Here is a 23457-nt window from a genome sequence, read left to right as displayed (position 1 = left end):
TTTCCATCGCTTACTATTTTTAGTTGGTATTTGAAGCCGCAGTGCTTCGCGATCTCTGCCGCTAGATCCACGCAGTAACCCTCATAGCGCTCGTTGTCCACGAAAAGGTCGGAGTTCTTTTTCAGCATCACATACGGAGCTTCCTGTAGGACGGAGGATAAGAAAAAAAAAACAAGGCAGGCAAAGCTCATCTCAGGATGTTGCGAGAACAAGATGAAAGCTGCACCAGAGAGAGAGAAGGGTCTCACGCCAGGGTGACAGGCAATTATGAATACACAGGGGCGGCGTATTAAAGTGTCCATGGAGAGATATATTATTATTGTGATGTCGTGTTGGTGCTCATCAATGACATGCTCATAAATACTGCAGTCATCCTGCCAAACTCAATCCAAATCTATTTTCGGTGAAATACCTGAATGATTAAATCTTCTGCACTACATATAAATAAACATGGCTGCTTCCCCGGGACGAGTTTTTACTCGGTGGGAGGACAAGTGGCTCAAAAACACATTTACCAAGATAGTCGTGACAATGACGGTTTTGTTTTCCATCCCTGTCGTTTCATTTGCAAAGACGTCCGATTTGGTCACTGCCATTTTGTCGACCTCATTCCAGTATCCAATCTGCGACGAGCAAGACCAGAAACATCCGTCAAAACAGTGCCGTGGCAACAGCTGGAGATTTATGACTACAGTTGACGCCTACCTTCACGGGACCGTTGGTCTTTAATTCCATGATATTGACTGAGTAGTTGACTCGCTTGCCATGCTGATCGAACTGAATGTTCCCCGTTAGCCCTTCCACGCGCACCTTGGAGAGAGAAATGTAAGCTGTAAAAGTCTGGACTTAGCTAACAGTTTTTTTTTCTCCCTAGACTGATTTAGTTGGCATGAAAAAAAAACCACCAAAAAGACTTAAAGAAAAAAATTCTGCAAACTGTCACTCGATTTAGATTCCTCAATGCATGCTGAGCGTCGGCAAGCGGAGAAGCCTGCAAAGTGTTGTGAATCCCCCGCTGCCAGCGAACAGAACAGAAGCAGAAGGGAGGAACACGGGCTCACGGGTGCCCTGCAGACTTTCTTGTAAACAGCAATATTAAAATGCAGAGTTTAGAAGCACAACACAACGAGTCTGTTGTCTAGTAAACGCACTATGCCACTGACTTTTCTCGCCGTAAAATCTGGTTCATCATCTGACGTGTCTAATCTCGGCCCAGTGACTTCCCGCCTCAAACCTCCTGGAGAGTCTGCAGGCGACTCGCTCCTCGTCCCGTTTGTGCCAAACCTCCTGGCAAACCGGACACCGCGCATGTCCGCGTGAGCAGCCCGAACGCCGCAGCGCGTCACCTGTTTGAGGGCTCTCTCAATCTCCACCCCCTGAGCCCAGGGAACGGCTGGATTGGCCAGGCAGTCGCCGTTGTTGGCCCTGCGGCTGAAGTCGATGCGCTGCTTGTGCAGGTAGCGGAAGGCCTCCGTCATCACTTGGACGGCGTCGTAGGTCAGTGCCGATGTGTACTGGGAGATGACAGTGGAGAGAACCAATGTCAAAGAGGCAGACATGACTCAGAAATAGAACCGCAAGTCAGTGTTCGTTCAAGCACATATTTTTTAAAATGATGTTTGGGTTTGTTTGTATCAAATTTGGACACTTTCCTTTTTTTTAGTGAAAATGTAGGGTAAAAATTCAATCTACTTTCTCCTTTCCAGTTATTTACATCTTGTTTGTGTGTTGTGCGGTTGTAGGCACCAGCTGCAGCAGCTATTGGCACTGCACAAAACACCAGACACAAGAATCTGTGGAAAGAGGCTGCAACCATGGTAACAACAACAGTCAGCTTCAGATGTGGCTAGACAGTCTTGGCTCAGTTTTGGCCATCAGAACCAAGCCGCTGTTGAACAGACGCAGAGCTTAGTTGATGCTCAGTCAATGTGGGAAGAACCATAAAGCACACTGTACACACAACCAAACAAGCATCTCGATCACTTGGTGAACTATGTATAAACGTTTATGTTTTACAGTCAGGTAGAAACACCAAACAAAATACCAGAGCTGAGCAAACTATGAGGGTTAAACATTTCAAAGTTCCCACCGTCTCTCCTCCTCCTTCCAGCACTGTTTCATTCTACGCATCTCTTAAATCGGGCCAAAAGTAACATTCTTAATTAGCAAAGATAGGCTGCTTTCAGTCATATTTGTTTTTTTTATGTTTAAAGTTTAAACTAGATGTATCACATCTAAAAGAGTTAAAGAGGAAATAAAGAGTTTGAGAACAACAAAGCCATAATTACATTTTCAACCTTAAATTCACCCTCTTGCTAAATGAGGATCGTCGACATGAGTCACTTTGGTAATAAAATGTCCCCCTCGCGTTCAAAAACAATCTCACATGGACATTATACCTCGTGCTCATTATCCTCCCTCATATCTTGTTCTCATTAGAGCAAATTTACGTCTGGCGCGGCAGTATTTATCTATTTTATTTATTTATTTTTTTTTACTGCTTTTCATAATTGCTTGTTTCCATGTTTATGTGCCACGCTGAGTGATGCTTCACTCGCGGGGAACTTCCGGAACTGAGCAAAAGTATTTTTGCGGGAGCTTGTTCTTTACACCAGAGCTTAGTGTCTCTGAGTTGGAAGGCTGAGGACAAGGCAAACTTTGCAACATGGTAAAGTGAAGCTGACAGAAATGTACCTCCGGTTGAGGAGAAGTATTTTGCACACACAATGATGATGTAATTAATCCTCTGGTGGTAAAGATATTTCATATGTAGTAGTGTGATGGAGCCTTTCAGTTGCTGGAGGATAGTTATGATTGGTCAGTGACTGAAAACCCAGCTACCACAGATAGATAGCGGACCCACCCTTATTTTACTGTCGGCACCAGGATACTCCTTCTCCTCCAACGCCTCCCATCGCTGGTCGAACTTGGACACCAAAGGATCCTCAAAGTCAACAATCTGGAAGCCCGACACGTTGGCGCCACCGTACTGGATTTTCGACAGGTCTCCATCGATGAAACCCTGCAATCAGAGCAATTAGGTTTGGGCTTATATTTGAACTATTTTGGAAGGCGAACACATCCATCCATCCATCCATCCATCCATCCATCCCTCCATCCATCCATCAAACCATACGTCCTTCCTTTTTCCAAAATGCCAAAAGACTTACCAGATTGGCGATAATGTAGTGGTAACCCTTCACATGGCGGCCAATCGTGATGACCTGTCATTACAAACACAAACACATTTTTATTGAAGAAACAACAACCAAGCAAATGCGGCAGCACCAGTGTGCAATCCACCCTGGAGAAAGCAGCAGCTACTGTGTACAGATGCTATTAATGTCGCCACATAAACCCCTGACAACCATTATCACTTTAAATAACACGCCGTCACCGCATCATCACGCAGCAACCTGCCTGCCGGGCCGCGATATGCAATTCTGAATGCGTCCCGTTATCACCAAAGCGGTTCGGAACGTGACAGAAATGTCTCCGTCCGGACGCGGTCTCGTTACCTCGCGTAAACAACGCGTCCCAGCCTGATTCCCGCCACGTGACGGGCAGCTCCTTTGTGCGCCCTGCGAAGCGTCTGATGGCAACCCGTCCTAGTATCTCTGATGAGTGTGGGACTCAAAGCAGGAAAACCACATGCACCACCTTAACTGATCATTTTTTTCTGCCGCTTCTCCCCGGAGATAAGTGGCCACCGCGGCTGCGGGCATCGATTAAATCCTGCATTAACGAGCCCCGGTACGCTTTAAATGTTAATCAATACGGCTCCCTCCTGGGAGGACAGGAGGAGTAAAAGTGTCCCATTAAATGCGTCTGTTTCGTCTTTGTTCTGGGCCTAAACGAGCAAAGACGTCGCACTACAAGTTTTTTTTTTCTCCTTAAAGCGCGTTACTACGTAGCATGTCACGGTGTATTGCAGCACGTCTGTCTCAGGCAATTTCAGACGCAGCGACTGACTCACCACTCCGCTTGCTTCTTCTGGCCCCTCCGGCACTGACGCTCTGAACTTCACACTCGCTTGACTTACTGTCAAACCGGGCCGCTCACCCAGCCGCCCGCAACTCACAAACAAATGAAAGTTAAAAAGAAGACAAAGGCGGAACCGGCCGGAGCCACGGGAGCACGACTGCAATGTCTGTTCTAACAACCGAGAACATGGCAGCGCTGTGGATCCCCGTTCACCTGACGAACTTAAAAGCCTGCTGTCAAAAAAAATACCACCCCAAACTCCTTCGCTTCTTCGTCGGATCAAAACAAGACAACACCCAAACCACTGAGCTATCAGCGTAACAAGGCTGTCAACAAGCACGCCAAGATAAAGAACACCCAAAAAAACACACAAGACAAAACCAAATTAACACTCTGGCTTCTGCTCTTTGCGTCGGTCTTACCTGCTCCATGATGTCCTTGACTTTGTCCTGCTCACAGTCCAGGATCACCCGGCGCTCCTTCTTGTTCTCCAGGTCTTGGAACAGGGAGCGATACGCCTCGTCCTTCCGCTCGTCCTTCAAGTTGCCCACGTTGATGGCTGTCACCTGCCACTTCCTCTCCGCTGCCGTGTCCAGGACGACCTGCAGCGTCGTCAGTCCTGCGAGAGGGTGAGCAAAGCGCTGATCGAGATGTGCGTCTGATTTGTCCGGGTTTGTTTTGGGACGGAATGTAGTAACGCTATGTGACGCATTAAACATAGATAAGCACTTTTTAGTAATAACACAACTTTTTTTGTGGAGCAGCCTTAAACAATGAATGATCCCAAAAACTGAATAAAGCAGGGAATCCAAATTTGTAGCCCTCTGTTTACAGCCTTCCGCAATGCTTCATTGGACCTTCAACACGATTGCAAGGTGACAAAAACAACACCGTGTCAGAGGGCTACGGTGTCGCGAGATTCATCAGTTCCCTTTGTGACATCGTAATGGCCTGATTTTCAGGAGGAGCCTGCTTTAGCACTGACTTTGTGAACAGTAGAGCCAGTGAAAGACGCAACGGCTGGAGTTCTCGCACAACTGGGGAGTTCAGTTACACCGAAAAGACACATGCTGCAAGAAAACTTTGGCAAAGCGAATTCTGCATAATGTGGGACATCGCAGGGAGTTCCTAAAGAGATACCCCACACGCAAGCAGAGCTCAACACAGGGCTGTACTCATCTGAGCCCTTCGCTAATGTCTTGGAATTATGCGTATGTATATTTTTCTCTAGGCTCATGATACAGTCTCAAACGTGGCTCGAAAATGCTTTTTTTCCGGCGAGGAAAGAAAAGAGAAATGAGACAATAACTTCAAAGAATGTTTGGTGGTGGTGGTGGTGGTGGTGGGGGGGTGAGAGGGTATTCAGGCACGCCTCTTTTATTGCAGATTGCCTTCTCAGACAGTTTGCTTACTCAGAGCCCATGGAGGTTTTGCTGAGACTCTGCAACTTATGTAAAGAGCTCATCAAGATGAGTCATGGTCGCTCCGGTACGACCCTGAACAGTATGTGGGAGGGAAGTGGGTCTAACAGTCAACAGCACTGCCTGGAGCTGGAAGTTTCAGACTGCTGTCTGCGTTTTTTTTTTTTTTTGTTTTTTTTTTATAACAAAACATGTTTCACTTCTATTCAGCCTCACTTTATGAAATGAACTGAGGAATTGATTTGTTCACAAAGTCAGCAGAGAAGCTAGATTTTTCTCCAGCAAACTGTGTGAAATGTGTGCATCCGATTTGGCGGGAAGGCTAATTTTCAGACTGCAGTCGATAAAAATGACAGTTTGTCCTAAAAACCAGCCGTCCACCGTCAGTCAGGAAACCTTTTCTGAAAAGAAAAAAAACAATTCTTGTCTTTAAAAAAAAAAGAAATCAATAAAGACAAGGATATCATACCAGTTCTCTCGCTCGTCTCCCACAAGTTGCTATAAATGCATCACGCTGACGCACGCAGCCTGTGTGCACGTCCACAGAGGTTCTTTTTGTTTTCAACCTCAAAGAAAGAACGCCGCGTCTCTTTCTGCACCTGTCGTCACGCTGCGCTGTGCAGCTCTGCTCTGACTCTCCTCTGCTCGCGCTCCCCGGCCGATCAAGAGGACGGCGTGCTGTGCGCGGTGCACGGAGTAAGTGATCGGCTCAGCCGCCAAACAGCGGGCCAGCTGCTGCTGAAAGGGATGCATATGAGGCAGATTAGCTGGTACAGGTGTGTGTGTGTGTGTGTGTGTGTGTGTGTGTGTGTGTGTGTGTGAACTTCAGATGAGTGCCGTGGCTGCGCCTCCCAGCTGATGTGAGCCAAGAAAGACATGGGGGAGCTTTTAAGTTGGGTTTCACACCTGAAGGTCATTTTCCTGGTCCGAATCAAGGTGGACGATGATTCGCTGTTGTAATTTTTTTTACATAGGTCCGGTTTGCTCTCACAGTGGCTAAACGGTCAAAAAAATTGGCAGAAAAGTCTCCAAAAGTCCGCAAATTTTGTTTAGTTCATCATCAATCAATCATGAAGGATCGTCTGCTTTATGTATACATATATATGTATATATATATATATATATATATATATATATATATATATATATATATATATATATATATATATATATATATATATATACATACATATATATATGGATATATATATATATATATATATATGGATATTAGAAAAAAAATTGTACTGTATAAATGGCTTCTTGGAGGGAAAAAAAGTACATTTTGAAAGATGCTGAAGCAGGATCAGGAAGGTAAGTGTTGCGCCCCCTGTGATTGGAGTGGATGGGGTTCACATCAGAAAAAAAAAAAAGAAACACTCACAATTCGCTTCATAGTGGGCCGAGACCTCCTCTCAGAGGTGAACCAGGGTGCGCTTGATTAGTCTGCACCAGAGGGAGTCAGCCACTGACCCAAACGAACTGCAAATGCTTCAGGGTTCTGTTTAACCTGACGAGACAAAGCTGGTGCGAACCCACCCGAAGACAACTTCCAACTCCTCCACCCTGCCTCCATAAATCAGCAGCACAAAGCCACAGCCTGCATATTAAAAGAGAGAGGACCTTATTCTGAGTCTGCCCGTCGATGCACTGACGGTGTTAAAGCTGCTGGCTGAAGCGCCGCTGAGATCAGCTGAGTCATCAGGTTTGGGTCAAAGTCTCTAAAAGTCTCTACGTTCCCGTCAGCGTGGCTGTAATCTGGTCCTGGGCAGGACTTGTCCGTCCAAGCGAAGTCAGGGTGTCAACTCTCTCCCTTTCCACCACCTACATTCTTATCAGGCTCTCCGTCTGGTTTCACAGCTGAATCTCCTCTGCTATCGATCCCGTCGGTCTGCAGAGGGCAGGCGGGCGGCGGCTTGATAAAGGGGTCGAGCGTCTCGCTCCGCCTCGTCGCGGCGAGGTTGAATTAAGAGACCCAATCAATTTCATGCGACGCAACATCTTTTTTTTATGATGTTGGCCGGAGCGAAATAGAGGCTTGCAAGTTTTGCTCCTGACGAACTACACATCATAATTATGATAAGGTCATAACGGCGCGGGCGAGTTGGACCGCTTCATCGACGCTCGTTAAATGAGATAATAAGAAATTACGGGGATGAGGCCGATCAAAGTGAGCAAAGCAAGGACGGGGGCAAAGAATAAAAAGTTAGTTGTGTGTTAATGGTGTTTTAAAAGAGTGTGACTTTGAACTGCAGGCAACGGGGGAATCAACAAAATGCAGATGTCGAAGGATTTGGCAATTTTTTTTTCTTTCCTTTTCTACAGCTGGCCTCACTTCTGTCTGTTCTGGACTGACACTGAAACATGGCGGATAGAAAACTAACTGTAAAATGCATTTTCAAGGGTAACAACAGCACAAAATGTATTAGAGAGTGGATACTTGGCTCCACTGACTGTCATTTCCCATACGTCAATAATATGCAACATTAGACAGAGGCATCATCTCAGTTTTAATGCTTGAGTCGAGCAGGAATTTGTTTTCAAGTCAAGAAAAGTTTCCCCTCTTGCAGCCCCCGTGCACGGCCGCACGCGATTCCCCCTGTTGATCAAATGCAACTTGGTAATCGATGGTGGAGGTTGCGCACAGCAACGAGAGCGGCGCAACACTGTTCAAACGATGGAAGCTGAGGCTCATAAATAATGCAGAGAGGGAAGCAGATGATGTGTTGCATGGCGGAAGAGCAAACGGCAGACTAAAAGTAAGATATTATTAGGTGGCTGAAACATTTTCACTTGTTATTCTGCATCTCATCATACGCACGCACAACAAAAACAGAAAAATGTTTTTGTGTGTGAATATCTTTGAAGACGAGCCTGGTTTCTGTTGATCTACCCGTGTACCTGCTCCACCCTCAGCTGAGAGGCCAGCAGTGTTTCAGGATGGACAGAGTTCTGGCGAGACATCGAGTCCAAAACCCAACGGCAATAAAATGGCTTCGGCCACTTCAAAAGCCAGACTAACCCCCGACTCAGAGGCTGTTGCAACCAGCTGCAACCGGCAGCAACCGGCAGAAAAAAATAATTTCATGCAAAGTCGTAAAAGTAATTTTACAGTTTTTTTAGAGGCAGCAAACTGTCCAAGGAGGCTCGAATAAACATGGGCTCACTAGATTTAGAGGTGATACAGAATGTGAAGCTCCTGTATAAACCTTTACATTTCATACCTCGTCTCACGTAGTCAATCGTACTAAAAAATTCCACGAAGCTCCAGGGGAAAAACGAATTAATGGATGAATCATTTAACCCTCTGTTTACAGCCTTCTACTGAAACCGATGCCGTTCCTTGGACCGTGCACGTTCTCGTGGTGGTGGGAATTTTATATCATGTGGGGCCTTTTAACTCTGAAAAGATTCTATATAGAAAATAACAACATGACAACACTGATTGATGATTTTGTGAGTTCATCTTAGCCATGCGTAGAAGCTCAGCAAAAAATATATCATAAATCAGCTGCTGATTAAAATGTATGTTAATGTAAGTCTGACCAGGGACACACAATTTATGTGCATTTAGTGAGGTGATAAAACAAAGAGGGGAGGTGGGGGACTGTCTGACCACTGCCATCCATTTTCCAAACTGGCTTTCCGACAGCAGCCGACAAGTAGGAGCTGCTTCATCCATTAGCGGCGAGGCGCTAATAGAATTCATCATAACCAGCGGCAAGTGTTTGTCTCCCCTCGCCTCTCCGGCGACGCCCACACGCTGCTCCTTGCATCATTTACCAGTCGGCTCACAGTCACAATATATCTGCCGCTCCTCCGCCTCCTCCCTCTCCAGCGCCGTCTCTCCGCACTTTGGTTGCCATGGGAATGAGTGGCTCACGCTGACCTAATTAGACAGCCGTGCGATGATGAAAAATGCACAGAACGCGGCACCGCCGCGGACGTAACGGTATAGGGGGACGGGGTCGGAGTTAACGTTAGCAGCAGGAAAAGGGGCCGCCGGTGAGGAGCCGCCCTCTAATTTCGGGCGAGAGGCGTTTGATTGCGTCGACAGACGGCAAGAGGCTGTCCGCGAAGATTAGCGGCGGATTCCGCGAGCGGGGGAAGAAGCGCAGCGCCTGGAGGGAGACGATAGGGACGTCCAAGGCCCCCGGGGGAGGGGGATGGGGTTGTGGGTTGTGGGTTGTGGGGGGTGGGGGGGGGGGCGCTAAAGACGGATCCAATGTTTGTTGACAGAGGGAGAAGGTGGAATTTGGGAAGAAAGAGTTAAGGGTGACACGCAGCTGGAAGGAAGAAAATCCTCCCGGAGACGTCGTCGCTACTCGGGCAGCAAAGTGGCGGAAATGTAAATGATTCATCCGCTCAGCGTGGATCCGGTTCTTATTGCTGAGACACAGAAGCAGTATAAGTATTCACATTCTGTACTGTGAGTACGAACACTTGTGTAAAAAAAAAAAAAAAAAAAAAAATACTGTGGTAGAATTAAAAGTACAGATTCAACTAAAAGAAAGAAACAACAACAACCATAATGAATAATAAGTGAATTGCTTTAAACAGAATTTGTGTCTTTTAAAGACTTTGAAAACCAATGGAGGCAAGCGTGTTTTTCAGTAGAAAGTACATATATTTGTGTGCAAGTACAGATACCTGAGAAGTCTAGTTAAGTACAGTAGCTCTGTCACTTCCCAGCTCTGCTGAGACACCCACATTTTCTATGACGTTATCGACTTAAATTGCTAAAGGTTTGAAAAGTACAACGCTGAGCATCCCCATTCGTCTAGAGGCTTGATAACGTTCCTTTGGGAGGCATTCTGTCTACGCGACACAATGAAACTTGTTCTCTTGAATAGTTTTGCCTTCTCACCACCTCCTGCATTGTCCTCGAGGGGTGCGGGTGACAGAATGGTAATTGGGCGATGACACGACGGAACGCGTGTCGCATGACACGGCGCGGCGAGATAAGGCGCGAGCGAGTCGCGGCTATTGTCTGCGCGCGGGGGGGAAATGGCAGGCGTCTGCCGGCTCGAATCTGTCGGTGCGCAAATCTCAAAAGGAAGAAACGAAAGAAAGGAGAGAGGAAGAGACGAGCGCGCAGATTAGCAACTTGGACGACTTGATTACAAACCGGAGGCGAGACGTGCGCATGCAGAACGCCGTTGATACGCACCTCACCCATGTTGGGGCTCCAGCATGTATTTTTTAAAGTCTTCCTGGTGCATTTGCTCTTCGCTCAGTCGAAGGTGTAAAGTGATAAATTATGCACGTCGGTTTTTCGTTCTTTTTTTTTTTTGCGGCGAGCTCCAAAGCGTTTGGCGAAGATTCCCCTCCGCGCTGCTGCTAACAGAATTAGGCCAGGAGCGGCGTCTCCAGCGCTGTGTTCGCATTAACGAAACATAATCCAAACAAATCACCCCGCATGTATGACGTGCATGCGTGTGCTCCAGTGTGAGTGTGTGTGTGTGTGTGTACGTGTGTGTGTGTGCCCTGGGCACATCACCTCCACTGCGCGTCAAACCTGCCTCTCCTCCTCGTGTAGTTACATAAAACAGACTCGGAAAACGCAGGGGGTGCTAGTGTTGATTGTATGTGACAAGCTGTTTGCAGGCGAACTGAAATTGCCACTCCACCCCAGAGTCACGTGTGCCGAGCAGCTTCCAGCGCATCTGAGCCGCGTCGCGCTGCTTAAAGTTGCGACGTTTGTTCCGCCTGTTCTGAAGTCATGTTGGATATTTTCCAAGGTCCCTTAGTGCATATTTTTTTTATGGATCCAGTTCTTAATGATCTCCAGTTGAGCAGCTTTCCATAAATCAAAGAAATCCTGACGATCATCAGAAAAGAGTGTATTTAGCCCGCTGTTTACAGCCTTCAGGTGCTTTAACTTGTCCCTTGCCACATGTTTATGATGGGACCAAAACCAGGCAGTCCCAGTAGACGGAGCCAAGACCTGATTTGAACCCTGTTATTTGGTCTCATACCTGGAAGAGGAGGTACCCATGCCCTCTGTGACATCACAAAAGGCTAATTTTCCAGGGCTGCGTGGTTTTGACACAATCATTTTGGCAAAGTGGCTCAAGCAGGTGAAGTGACGGACTGCTGTTTCTTATTTCCACTGACAGATTTTTTTTTTTTTTTTTTTAAGAGATTAACTTTGAAACAAACCCTCAGGCCCTTTGTTGTGAAAAACGTCACTTTCCTCTTAATAAACTCTTGAACCAAACGTCCAGTCAAGATCACAGGCTGACAAGAGCCCAGTGGGTAAATCCAAGGTTAAGCTACCATGGTATGGAAGTGTGTGTGTTTTTTTTTTCCTACCTCGGTCGCTGTCGTACAGGTAGGCAAACTTGTCCCACTTGTAGTACTCGATGAGGCTGAGCAGCGGCCCCTTGATGTCGGGCCGCATCTGGATGATGAACTGCTGCGTCCCGTCCAGGGGGAAGCTGGGTGTGATGAAGGAGACGTGCAGCGTCCCGCAGAAGGACGTGATGGTGTTGACCGACTTCTTGTCGTAGAACCCGAAGATGGCGTACACGCCCCTGGAGAACTGCGAGCAGACTGAAGCAGAGGAGGGGGGTGGGGGGGGGGGGGTAGGGAGTGTTAGAGGCCTGTTGTTGCCGTCCGCCTGCGTCCTCCTAATTGTGACATTGAGAGACTCAAAATGGTTTAGCCGGGAGACATTTCGCCCCGTCCTTCCCTTTTGGAAACGCGCCTCTCTGACATTTATTTGAAAGGTGTTTGCGGCTTTCCGCTGTAACGGAGGCGAACAAATAAATCCAGGGTTTTTTAGATGCTCCTTTAGTGCACATTAGGGCTACAAAGAAGCGCTCAGGGACGTCTCTTTGTCTGCGGGCAGACTAATGGACTTGCCTCCGCGAGCTCCGCCTGGGGAGCGCTCGTCTTTTACACCAAAGAGCCGCTGAACACCGATCGCGGTGTCAAATCTTTGATGAGTGGCCCCGTGACTTTTGTGACACAGCGGGAATAGAGTCAAGCGCGAACCAAAACCTCACGTCAGCGTCTTTTATCTGGGATGTTCATCTGCTCGGGCAGAAAACCTGTGAGAACGCGGCGCAGAACGCATTCACTGCGCTTGCATCGACTCGTGTGGATTACATAACATCCTTCACGGGGATTCTTCTAAACCTCGCAGTTTGAAAGTCTGAACTCTTGCACATCCATTTTTAAAAAGCTCTGATCCTTAGCGTTTTTATTTTTTTAACGATCATCCTGTCACGCCCTATGAGGAGAACACATTCTGTACTTAAATAAAATTACGGATACTGGTAAAATTAAAAATACAGATTCAACCTTTATTCTTCTTTACCATTTAGGAGTTTGAGTATATAAGTACGAAAGTAAAAGTGATTTTTTTTTTTTAACTAATGAAACAATGCATTCATGGTTACATACATGTTGACACTTTTATTGACAATAACCAATGTTATGTTCTACAGGTTTATCTTTGTCTGTACTGAAAACGTACTGAGCAGTGACCCCAAATCTGAGGAACTCTAAAATAATCTCCCTCTAAAATAGGATCCACTTTCATATTGGAATAAAGTACACAACACTTAAGTTCAAATAGCTCCACTTTAAGCAACAACAACTATAAATAAATAATAAGTGAAGTTGCTTTCAACAGAATTTGTATCTTTTGAAGACTTTGAAACGCAAAAGAAAACAGCATGTTATTGCCACGAGTAGAAAATACATATATTTGTGTACCAGTGTTGGGAGTAGAATTAAAATAAAAAGTAGTCAGATGAAAAAGTCATCTGGAAAAGAAACACTCAAGTCCAGACACCTGAACGTTTCCCACCTATAGTAAGAGTTAACCGTATACTCATGGAACAGAAGGTGTGGCAAAAATACACCAAAAAAATTCCCTGTTCCGTTTTAGGTGCAAATAAAACTATTTAAATTACAGTTGCATTATAGGCGGCGCTACCCGGAAGAAGAGCTCAACAGAGCCAGCGGCAGGGGTCCACTTCCGATGACGCGGCCAGCGGCGACGCTGGACTTTGGAGGTAGCGTGCAATGCACAAGAAAAACACCCGTCTTTGGAATAATATTCCAGTTGACGTGTGAGAAGATTCCTCTGAGGCGCGAGACGACTTCAAACAATCCGTCCGCTGCCGGCGTTTAAGACCACTGAGCGCTTTATCTCACCTCTCCTTCATCCCTTTGACTCCGCGCAACCCTCTTTGTTCAATAATTCACGGCCGGCGCTCGGGGACGAACGCGGGCGCAACACCTTCCGCCGCCCTCCGGCTATCGTGAGGAACAAGCGGGGGCGGGGGGGGCACCTTGGACGAGAGGTGAACCAAAAGAGCCTGGCGCTGCCATGCGGCACGTTTGCAGCGGGGTCAGCAGACTGCCGCGCCTCTTGTGAATGTGTATCGACCGAGCGTAAGTTAATCAGGCTTTATTGACTCGGACATATACCTACACGTCCTCCAGTGCAATTAAACTAGTGAGTCGCTCCCCCCTTTTTCCCCAAGCGTGACCGAGGATTGGCTGCTGACAGAGGAACCCGCGCGTCAGATGTAAGCAAGATTTGAGTTGGAAGCGTCAGCCGGAGAACTCTACGTATGGAGCTGCGGAACAAATAAACACAGACACGCACACGTTCAAGTGCTCTTTGCATCCGCTCCTGCAGACTGTGTTGTCAAGTGCCGAGCAGCTGCATCTGCGAGGTTTTGGTTAAATTTAACAGCTCATTATTACGCGCTTCTCTCTGGTAAATGAGTCGAGCAGCCTGCGCACCGTTCCGTCTTCATTTACTCCAAAACGACGTCTCCTCTGAGCAAGACAGACCCGGAGGATTTAAATTAAACTGGAACGAATTCTTCCCGTCTCGGAAAGAGGAGGAAAAACAAAAAAGGAAAAAGAAAAGGTTGTGGAGTTCTTTGAGCGCCGGGACTTTCGGAGGTAAAAGAACCATTTGTTTTCTGGCAAAAAGGTCCCTGACAGGCGACGCTGCGTGGGACTGATCGTTAAATTTTAGCTTAATCATCAATGCGAGGGGGAGAAAAAAGTAGGGAGACGGCAGATGTACATCGATTTAATTCCTCACCTGTTGCCCATGGCAACGGCAGCTGGTGCTCATGGGAAAAGCAGCGTTTGGTGTAATTTGCCGCGTCGGACTGAAAAACTGTTGCGCAGCCAAAGTGCGAAGTTGACAAAACGTTATCATATTAGCGGGGTGGCAAATTAAACCCTCCTAGAAATGGAGCGTATATATGTTAAATATTCACAGCCATTAAATTCAAGCTTATCATTTATTTTCGCCATGCTAGAAGCTCGGGCAGCCCCTGCTGCCTTTTGGCCCCCGGTGTCTCTGAAACATGCAACGCTAATCAGGAACGAGGCGAAAATGAGTGCGGCTTTCTTCTCGACGGCAGCGTTCAGAGGCTTCAAACTGCCTCGGAGTCTGTGAATTCAATTCAGCGACCACCGTTTTTGACACAAAGGGCTAACGGGCAGCCTGACCACCACCAGTCAACTCCTGGTATGTTAGGCAGAGCTGACTTAATGTAGGGTCATGTTTCTCTGGACTGGGAGCTGATAAAAGAAAAGAAAAACAAAAGCAACAGATGGCTGTGTCTGTTAACGGCAGCAATCTAATGAGCGAATGACTTCGGCCCAATCAGGCCAAGTGGACGAAAGACCTGTGAAAGTGGAGGTCGGCAAGTCACGGCTCTCCTCCTGGTGGAGCTGATATCTACTCATCTCTTTTTATTACCCGTTGTTTCCTTTTAATGAGAGAGCCAACAAATCAACTGGAGCATTTTTGGCCTCGCAGAAATCACTTTTAATTCATATTTTCACCGACGATGTTTAGTTGGACTAAACACACGGGGGGTTTGCACGATGCACTTGCATGCATAATTGAACTGCCACTTGAAGACTCCGTAAATATTGCCATTAAGAAGGCTTTGTGTTTCTTTTAAAGCACCACCTAATTCCCATTGGTAGTTTAGCGTCGCCCTGTGATCGACGGCGTGTCGCGACTTTTAGACTTTAACCTTTAAAGATGCAATTTAGAGGTTTTAATTATTCATCGAGGCATTCAACCTGCAATCTAGGATTAATTTGTTCCCACACCTTGACTGGTCTGACTCCTACCAGGGAGGAAGAGGAGACTGACGCACGCAGAGGGCGCTGTGACATCACTTCCTGGTCTAGCTTGGTACAAAGCAAAATGTATTTTTTTTCCGACGTTCCAACCAATTGAGGACCACACAATGCTCCTTCAACAACTCCCCCCATTCATCTACCACACAGCATCTTTGAATATTATGCAGAGAAATGACAAATCACTGGCCACTTTATTAGCTACGCCTGTTCAATCGCTTGCTAATGCAAATAATTAATCAGCCAATCACACGGTAGCCAAACTTTTTCATCTCAAACTGGTTTTGAAAAAAAAAAAAAAAAGTTTTAAGCAATTAAGAAAGTTCTGAAGGCAAAAGCAGCTCCAACATTTTACTAGCATGGTGTACCTAATAAAATGGCCAGTGACCATCTTTTTAAACTTCTGACCAGAGCAAGGTTTGACCTCTCGCCCTCGTGGACTCTGCAGCATTTCACACTTGCTCCTAATTCAACACACCTGCTGCAACTCTAACAAAACGACAGAAGATGTCGCAAAGAGGAGCGGAACATCTTTTGGCGGCTGCCACCTGAAGCTGATGAAGCCGTTTGCCGCTGCCTCTTCCCTCCATTGTCACATGTTTGGCGTCTTACGCTCGGCAGCCTCTCGCCGGTGATCCTGCTGAGTTCGCCTCGGATTAAAACTCTCTGAGCTCCTGCACGGGGAGCGAAGAGATTCTCCCCCGCCACTGTACCGACGGCTTACGCCGGCACAAACAGTTTGACAACATGTTACTTTTATAACCAAATATGGTAATTCGCAAGCCACAAGCCACCGGGGCTCCCCCGCAGTGGCAGGGTTTTTGCTGCTGTTGTGTTGTTTGACAAAAGAACGGAGGGGGAAAAGATGTTTTGCACACCCTTTTCTTTTCCCCACCCTCATTGTGGAATTTAGAAAAGTTTAATTAAGAGGGAGAGAAGACAGTAACTGACTCGAACGCTGGGAAATTGCGAGGACTGTGGAAAAAGCCATTATAACGTTGTTACATTTGACTGCTCCTAAATGAAGCTGGCGGGAATTTTGCCCCCCAAAAAAACTCATTTGAAGACGGCAGTAATAAAGAACTGGATGATTTATTTTTTTTATTGTAGGATTGACAAACCAATTCTAACGTGGCACTTTGAACAAAAAGCAACAAAATTGCTCAGTATGTCACCTATTATCAGGTCCAACATTTCCTCTGCTTCATTGTCTTCCTGAAAGAAAAACACAGTAATTCCAACAAACTCTGCAGTTTAGAAAGGGTTGCTTCACCCCACATTTTAACCATTCTCCAGCCTCTTGTGACCTTTTTAAAGAGCTGCGTAACTTTTCAACCAACCACTGCTCCTCTTGTAGACTCAAATTCTGGCACCATACGTCCAGCTATCCAGCAAGGAATGAGGCTGTTGTTTCAGATCATCAATGAACAAAATGACAGTTTAAAAGCAGGACGAAAATGTCCAACTGTATTTTCTGTGAGCGTCTGCCTCCCATTCAAGTAGGACCATCTCCTCTGAACACACGCCTACACGCTCTCTCTCTCCCTCTCTCTCTCTCTCTCTCACACACACACACACACACACACATGCACAGATGAAAGCGTCTGATTGCAACTGCTGAATCATTGGATGCGTGGGGGTTTTGAGCTTCTTCTCTTTTTTGTTTGTTTGATTTATTTATGCATTCTGTGCCCCGTTCAATCAAACCGCGGATTTCATACTTGAAATTAAACCTAATAATTTGCCCGTCTTTCAGAGAAAATCCCATCAGACGGAGGGAGAACAACAAAACTTCACACAGAGGCCCCGGGTCCGATGGCTGCACCACAGGGCTCATTCAGACCACTAGTGGTTAGCTTTAGCTACTTGCATCATCTGGACACTCACCAGGCATTTCCTCATTCCAAACTTTCTGTTCCCCGCTCATCTGACATGTAGGCTGACGGCCAACCCGTGGTCATCTGTGCATCTGTTGCTTCAGGTCAGGTCTGGGCAGCAACAGCGGAATGAGTTGTATCGCAGTTTATTTTTCACTTTCCAGTTGGGCCAACCGACCTGACAAACAGCTGCAGGTGATTGGATTATGCCACCCGGTGCATCTTTTGTTTTTCCACCTCAGGCGTTTCTCATCAGTCACTTGACGGTCATCGGGTCATCGTCACCTCATTTCCATCAGCAGCCCGCTGACTTTGCTGCAGCGGTGGCTGTGAAAGAAGGGACATCCTGCGAAATATATTTAGCTGTCCCAATTAGCTGACCTATTTTTTTCTTTTTTTCTTTCTTCCTTTCTTTTTTTTTTTTTTTTTTACCGCCAAGGCTTAAAAGGCATCACCGACACTGTTTATGCTCCCAAGCCGCCGCTCATCAAAAAAGTAAACTCGCATAAATCAACTAATTAACCAAATGGAACATCTGACGCCTGCCCGTCGTGAGTGCTGGATGTCAGTTCACTTCGCATGTATGTCTCTTTTTTCTCCTTCCAATTAGCTCATGGAAAACCAAACCAAAACAGATGTGAGAAAGAAACTGTGATTTACGGGAATCCCTAGTTATCGAGGACATGGTGCGACAGTTTGATGGATTAATCCCTTAACAACGTACATAAATGCTGCTACTGATCATTTGTGGTCACTGAATCGTGAATCATCTGCACGTAATAAGATTTTTTCAGTTGATAATCATAATTACGCTGGTGCGAGAGCATCTGAAATGAAGTGCAGACGTGCGAGTAGATTAATGGCGTGGAGACTTGGCCAATTATTGGTTCATTTATGGCCAGATAAAGATGGGGGTGGTGCGAGGAGAGTATGGAATGGATTTAATGAAGTTGCACGATCGCGGGAAAGGGCCTCCGCGGAATGAGCGGCAGACGGAAGTCTCGGGTCTTTTTAATAAAAGATCGGCGGGGGTCCGGAGCGTCGGCAGGAAAGGGCTCAGCTTCTCTCTCCCACGCAGGCAACGTCACTATGGTGATGAGCATCAGCAGTCCAGTCACAGCGAAACGCAACTGACTGCTGGATAACTCATCCTCTCCTCAACACATCCGCTCTCAATAACATGACAGAGGGGGGGGGGGGAGAGAAAGAACAAATCAACAAAACAGCCTCCAGACTTAATGTAAAACTGATGTGTCACCTGTTGGCGAGGCAGCGAGACACGCACTTTGCTGTGGGCAACGAAACACCAAGGACATTTGTATCGTCCGTGTCAACCTTCCACTGTAGAATAATGAGACCGCTTGGACCGTGTAAAGCCCCAGGCCTTTGTTGCCACTAGGGGGCCTCGCGTCTGACGCACGTTTCTTCTGTTTTTTCTTTTTCAGATTTGCACCAATTTCATTGTTGAGTGTTTCGCCGCACTATCTTGTGTCTCATCAGAACATGTCAGACTATCACAACCCAAACAGATTGGATGGAGTTGAAGATACGACATGAGATCAACCCTGAGGCACTTGTTGTTGTTTTTTTTCGAACCACGAAATCGCTCTCTGTATCGGCAAAAAAAGCTGCTGCCTTCGAAGGAGCAGAAGAAGATTAAGAAGTGTGTTTAGATGATGACTGTTGCAACAATGCAGATGCTGCAGATACGTCGGTTTTATCAGAACTTTGCAGCATTGTTTGCATTCCAGAAGAACAAACAACCTGGGAGTGAAAACATTGACTGTTTCACAGAGAACTGGACCACATTTTATTTTGGAAGGATTTGGGGTTTCCACATGTTTTGTATTGGCTCTTTCCAAAATACATTCACGCTTAAAAATTTAGTTAGAAACAGGTGACATTGTTCCTCATATCCCTCATTTACTTTCAGAACAATTTGACTGATCCAGATTGTTAGAGAGCCAAAGACTTCCCTGGACGTTCAAAGAAAGAATAAAGGCAGCAGATACGTTTAATGAAATTAATTATTCCAAGTTACTGAAGCGCTTCCATTGTTCGTGAATGACGCCGCAGTAGCATGAATATTCCAAAGATGCTTCTGAAAGCGATTGAATTTTTGCCTCTCTTTAATTCTCTTTTATGTCCAATCCCTCTTTCTTTGAAGTATTTGCTTTCTTATCGTGACATGTCAGTAATAATTTCCCACCCCACTTCTAAAAGGTTCTTTCTTGGCTCTGACAAAAGGGGATTATGGAGACTTTCATATTTTCCTTCTCATCTAACATTAATATATTGTCGCATATTCCAATGAACAAGGTGACAGTCTTAAATGTGCAACGCATCATTTTTTCTATATACGTTGCTCGTCATTGAAATATATATTTTCTAAACTCTATACCAATGATGGCATCCTTACATGTGGATTTTCTTTTTCTAAAATAAGGGATTCCTAATGTATAACAAGCACCATGAACTACCTCACAGAATAAAGCGTGGCAGTGAGAAGCGGACGTGCTTTGCATCACTACAGGCTGATGCTCCTCAGTGCCAACAGGAAGACTGTGGGAGGTGCCCCTGCAGGCCACTGAGGCATGCTGGGAAGAGCTTTTTGTCTGCACTGGAGCAGCTTTTTCCGGCAGCTGGCCTCTAGAAGAACAGCGCTGCTCCCTTCTTAGCAATTTCTGACTCTCCGCAACTCACGTCCTCCTCCCCTCTCCTCCGTCGCTCCCTCGTTCCCCCGACGGATGCGACGGAGGCTTTAGAGGGGCAGCGGAACAAAAGCTGGACTCCCGGCTAAAAGTCCAGTTGTTGTACAGCTCATCAGCTCATCCGTGACAGTTAAATCCATTTGGATTCATCCCACGCAACCATCCGCTAAGGGAGCCCACAGAGAGTGTTTTTGGAAAGGGAGGGGGCTGAACTTGAAAGGTGATTGGCTGAATTGTCTATCACAATCATAATCAAGGAAAAATTGGAAACCCCCCCAAAAAACACTCAGTGATAAAAGGAAAAAAATTCTTCTGCAATATTTCTACGTCCTTATTTTGTCCTTCGTTCATCCAGTTCTGATAAAACTGACATTATCAAAACTGTATGAAAAGACGAGTGTGACTATCACATCAGACACGCAGCAGCACTGTGTTGTGTCTCTGTGCGCGGGCACCAAACCCTTTAGCACTGCGCTGAATTCAGCACCCGTGCAGGCCTCACAGAGTCGACTCATGCATCACACAAACACTCTTTGTTCACATTTCATCTGGCTCTCATATTAAAAAAAAAAAAAGAGAGAAACAAAAATCCCGCTGTTTGTCTGCTGACCTTTTTGGAAAATAACAAAGCGCTCTGCCATCTGCTGCTGCGTTGTTCAAATGATCTGAGCAACCTGCCCGAGCAATTTCTATTTTATTTTAACAAATCATGACTCAGAAAGGTTAATCCATCCATATCCACTGTGATGTCCGATGGCTTCCCGATCAGTTCAAGCGTTGCGTCACCTCCAAACCGACTCTTTCCGTGCACAGTGTGTGCAGAAACCATCAAATCGCCATAAAACACATTCATCTTCTCCATCTCGCAGCGTTTCCCCCCTCCGTCATCTCGTATCTCGCCTCCCTCTCTCTCCCTCTAATTAGCACCAGGCACATTATCAGCTCCTTCTCCGCCAGCCCGCAGGCTTCTCATCAGATCACCATCTCCATTTCACCCGTGACCCATGACTGAGCTCCCCCGGTGGAAAGTGCATTTAATTTGCCGAGGAGTCTGAGAGGAGGAATGTCCAACTCCCAGAGACAAAGTGTCAAAGAAAGAGTTTCCGACACACATTGAGGCGTTTTCTGACTCTAAATATGCGTTTGTCACCCTGGAGGCCTCTGGAGCGACCTCACGTGATCCCAAGTCAGCCAACACCAGCACATTTAGCCCTGTGTTTGCATCCTCCGGTAAAAGTTAAACTGTTTTGGACCTTCCACCTGTTTAGAGGGAGGCCAATTAAGACGGTCCTACAACCCAGTTGAGCTGCGTCACTACTGATTTATATAGCCCCCAACACAGATACACCAAACTGCACAGTTAGCCATCTGTTTACAGCCTCCCACTTAAAATATTTCCCCTTTCAGAAAACTGACGCTCTTCTTGTGTTTAGAGGGGGGTGCAAAAGGAGGTGGTCTTAGAGGGCTGAGCCAACACCTGTCTGAGAAAGGTATCAGCGCCCTTGGTGACATCACAGATTTCCAGAACTGCATGAGCAAGCAAAAAAGAGACAGATTATTGCCTCCAAAGTGACTTTGCATAATATGGGACCTTTAAATATTTCCCTGGCCCGTCTGAGGTTTGTTTTTGAATGTATTTTAGGATCCTGAGGAAGGCTATTTTTATTATCGACCATCACGGCCAATAATGGGCTGGAGAGATATGAAAGATGTCAGAATGGAAAAATGGCCACTTGAACCTAAGTGAAACTGAAGTAGATAATGGAACTGCGCTTGCATTGCAAAGAAATAAATGATGGTACATGCTGGGAAGCGAGGTTAACTGCGGGTGCATCTTGAATTATAATGAAAGAATCGATTGGGGGGGGGGTAAAGGAGTTTTAGGCAGTGGGACAAATGAATAAACAGCAGTAGCGTAACGTCGGGGAGTTATGGAAGAAACAAGTCGCTGGTCGGAGAGAAAGCGTGACGCCGAGGAAAAACCTCCCTCTGCCACCGCCGCGCCATTGTTGAAAGCAACTTTCCAAAGTGGGTCAGAAGAAGCCTACAGATTACCACTCCCGCCGTCCAGAAGGCAGCGGACAGAACTGTGACCTCGCAGAGACCTCAGATTTCCAAAGTAGGAATTAAATCCTTTTCAGAGGATTTTAATGTCCTCCTTCCCTGCTTGGCCAGGATTTTCACTGTTATCCCTTTTTTTTTTTTTGCAACAAACCAAAGTGTGTGCAGCAGTAAACGTTTTGCATCGAAATATGTATGTATATATGGATATATTTCATCATGGCTTACGGACTCTCAAGCAACTTAATTTAATGCAATTAGGCAGTCACAGTGTTAGATAACGCGCATATATTCTGGAATCATTGCGGTCAAAGTTTCCGTCGCTGAGGGAGAGCAGCCAGACCCGGTCGGGGGATTTTTCAGTTAACTGGGACGAGTCCATGCAGCAAAGTCTGAGGCATGAATCAGCAGAACGACGGGATGAATACAGGCAGAGTCACTCAAGGTTTCTTATGTTTCTCAAAACTTTTGCTCCGGTTTATTGCCTCAGGGATGCACCGACACCAGTGTCGGGTATCGGTACCGATACTTGGGTTGAGTACTGCACTTGTACTGCATATGTACCGATGCCACGAGACCGATACCAGTTGTCTATATGTGTATATAACATTGTTAACTTTGTCTTCGTACTGTATTGAAACTTGTGACAGTCACCTATGTTGTAGAAAGACACACTGACAAAAAACAGAACATCTGCTGAAACTAAAAAATCAAGTAATTTGATAATGTGTAATGGCCGTATTAAGAACTCAGTACTGAAGTGCTTGTACTCTACTCATTCTGTAATAAAGTGGTATTGTTGCATCCCTATATGACATGGTCTTTATGGTTATGTGGTCAAAGGATCCCTGATAACATGATACCGTTTTTGTTTTTTATTAATCCATCCAGCCAGTCCAGTTCTTTCTGGGAGACGGTGGGCGTGGCCTCCTGAGGCGCCAACTGCACTACATTCTGGCAGTTGGAGGTTCTGTCTTTTGCCTTCATCTGCCCAGAAAACACTGGTTTTCAAAAATAACTGCACGGCTTTACTTCAGCGGCGACCCAGTTCCAGGCTTCTTCTCATCCTTCTAGCTGCAAAATTCTCCTTTAATGTGCTCACTGTATGGCGCAAATCTCTCCACAAAGGTCTGGCTTTGGGCAACTTTAAGACAGGTTTTTGTCTTCCTGTTAAATTAGAAAGCATGGTCACTCTCCTCAAGGCTGTCGCCATGTCTTTTTTGTTTGAGACTGACTGGTTGACTTGAATCTGTGAAAAAAAACAAA

At 46.1% G+C, this 23457-nt stretch overlaps 1 protein-coding gene across 5 annotated transcripts in view; it reads right to left on the bottom strand.

Annotated features, from left to right (window-relative positions):
* Window positions 1-23457, bottom strand: part of gria2b (glutamate receptor, ionotropic, AMPA 2b) — a 42468-nt gene that overhangs the window by 8145 nt on the left and 10866 nt on the right. For all 5 annotated transcript variants that reach the window (XM_076048159.1, XM_076048160.1, XM_076048158.1 and 2 more), the window contains exons 3-10: window positions 11721-11960; window positions 4407-4603; window positions 3171-3224; window positions 2864-3022; window positions 1347-1514; window positions 706-810; window positions 516-623; window positions 1-143 (exon numbers count right to left, since the gene is read on the bottom strand). The exon at window positions 1-143 is cut by the window's left edge and continues 64 nt beyond it. In XM_076048159.1, the coding sequence (XP_075904274.1) occupies window positions 1-143; window positions 516-623; window positions 706-810; window positions 1347-1514; window positions 2864-3022; window positions 3171-3224; window positions 4407-4603; window positions 11721-11960 (1174 nt within the window). The remainder of the gene's footprint in view (window positions 144-515; window positions 624-705; window positions 811-1346; window positions 1515-2863; window positions 3023-3170; window positions 3225-4406; window positions 4604-11720; window positions 11961-23457) is intronic.

The sequence above is a fragment of the Nelusetta ayraudi genome, unplaced genomic scaffold, assembly GCF_046127955.1.
Source record: "Nelusetta ayraudi isolate G7.1 ecotype Tasmania unplaced genomic scaffold, CSIRO-AGI_Nayr_v1 ptg000097l, whole genome shotgun sequence".
NCBI lineage: Eukaryota > Metazoa > Chordata > Actinopteri > Tetraodontiformes > Monacanthidae > Nelusetta > Nelusetta ayraudi.
Note: the sequence above shows the minus strand (reverse complement) of the source record. Positions and strands in the feature narration are given on the sequence as shown.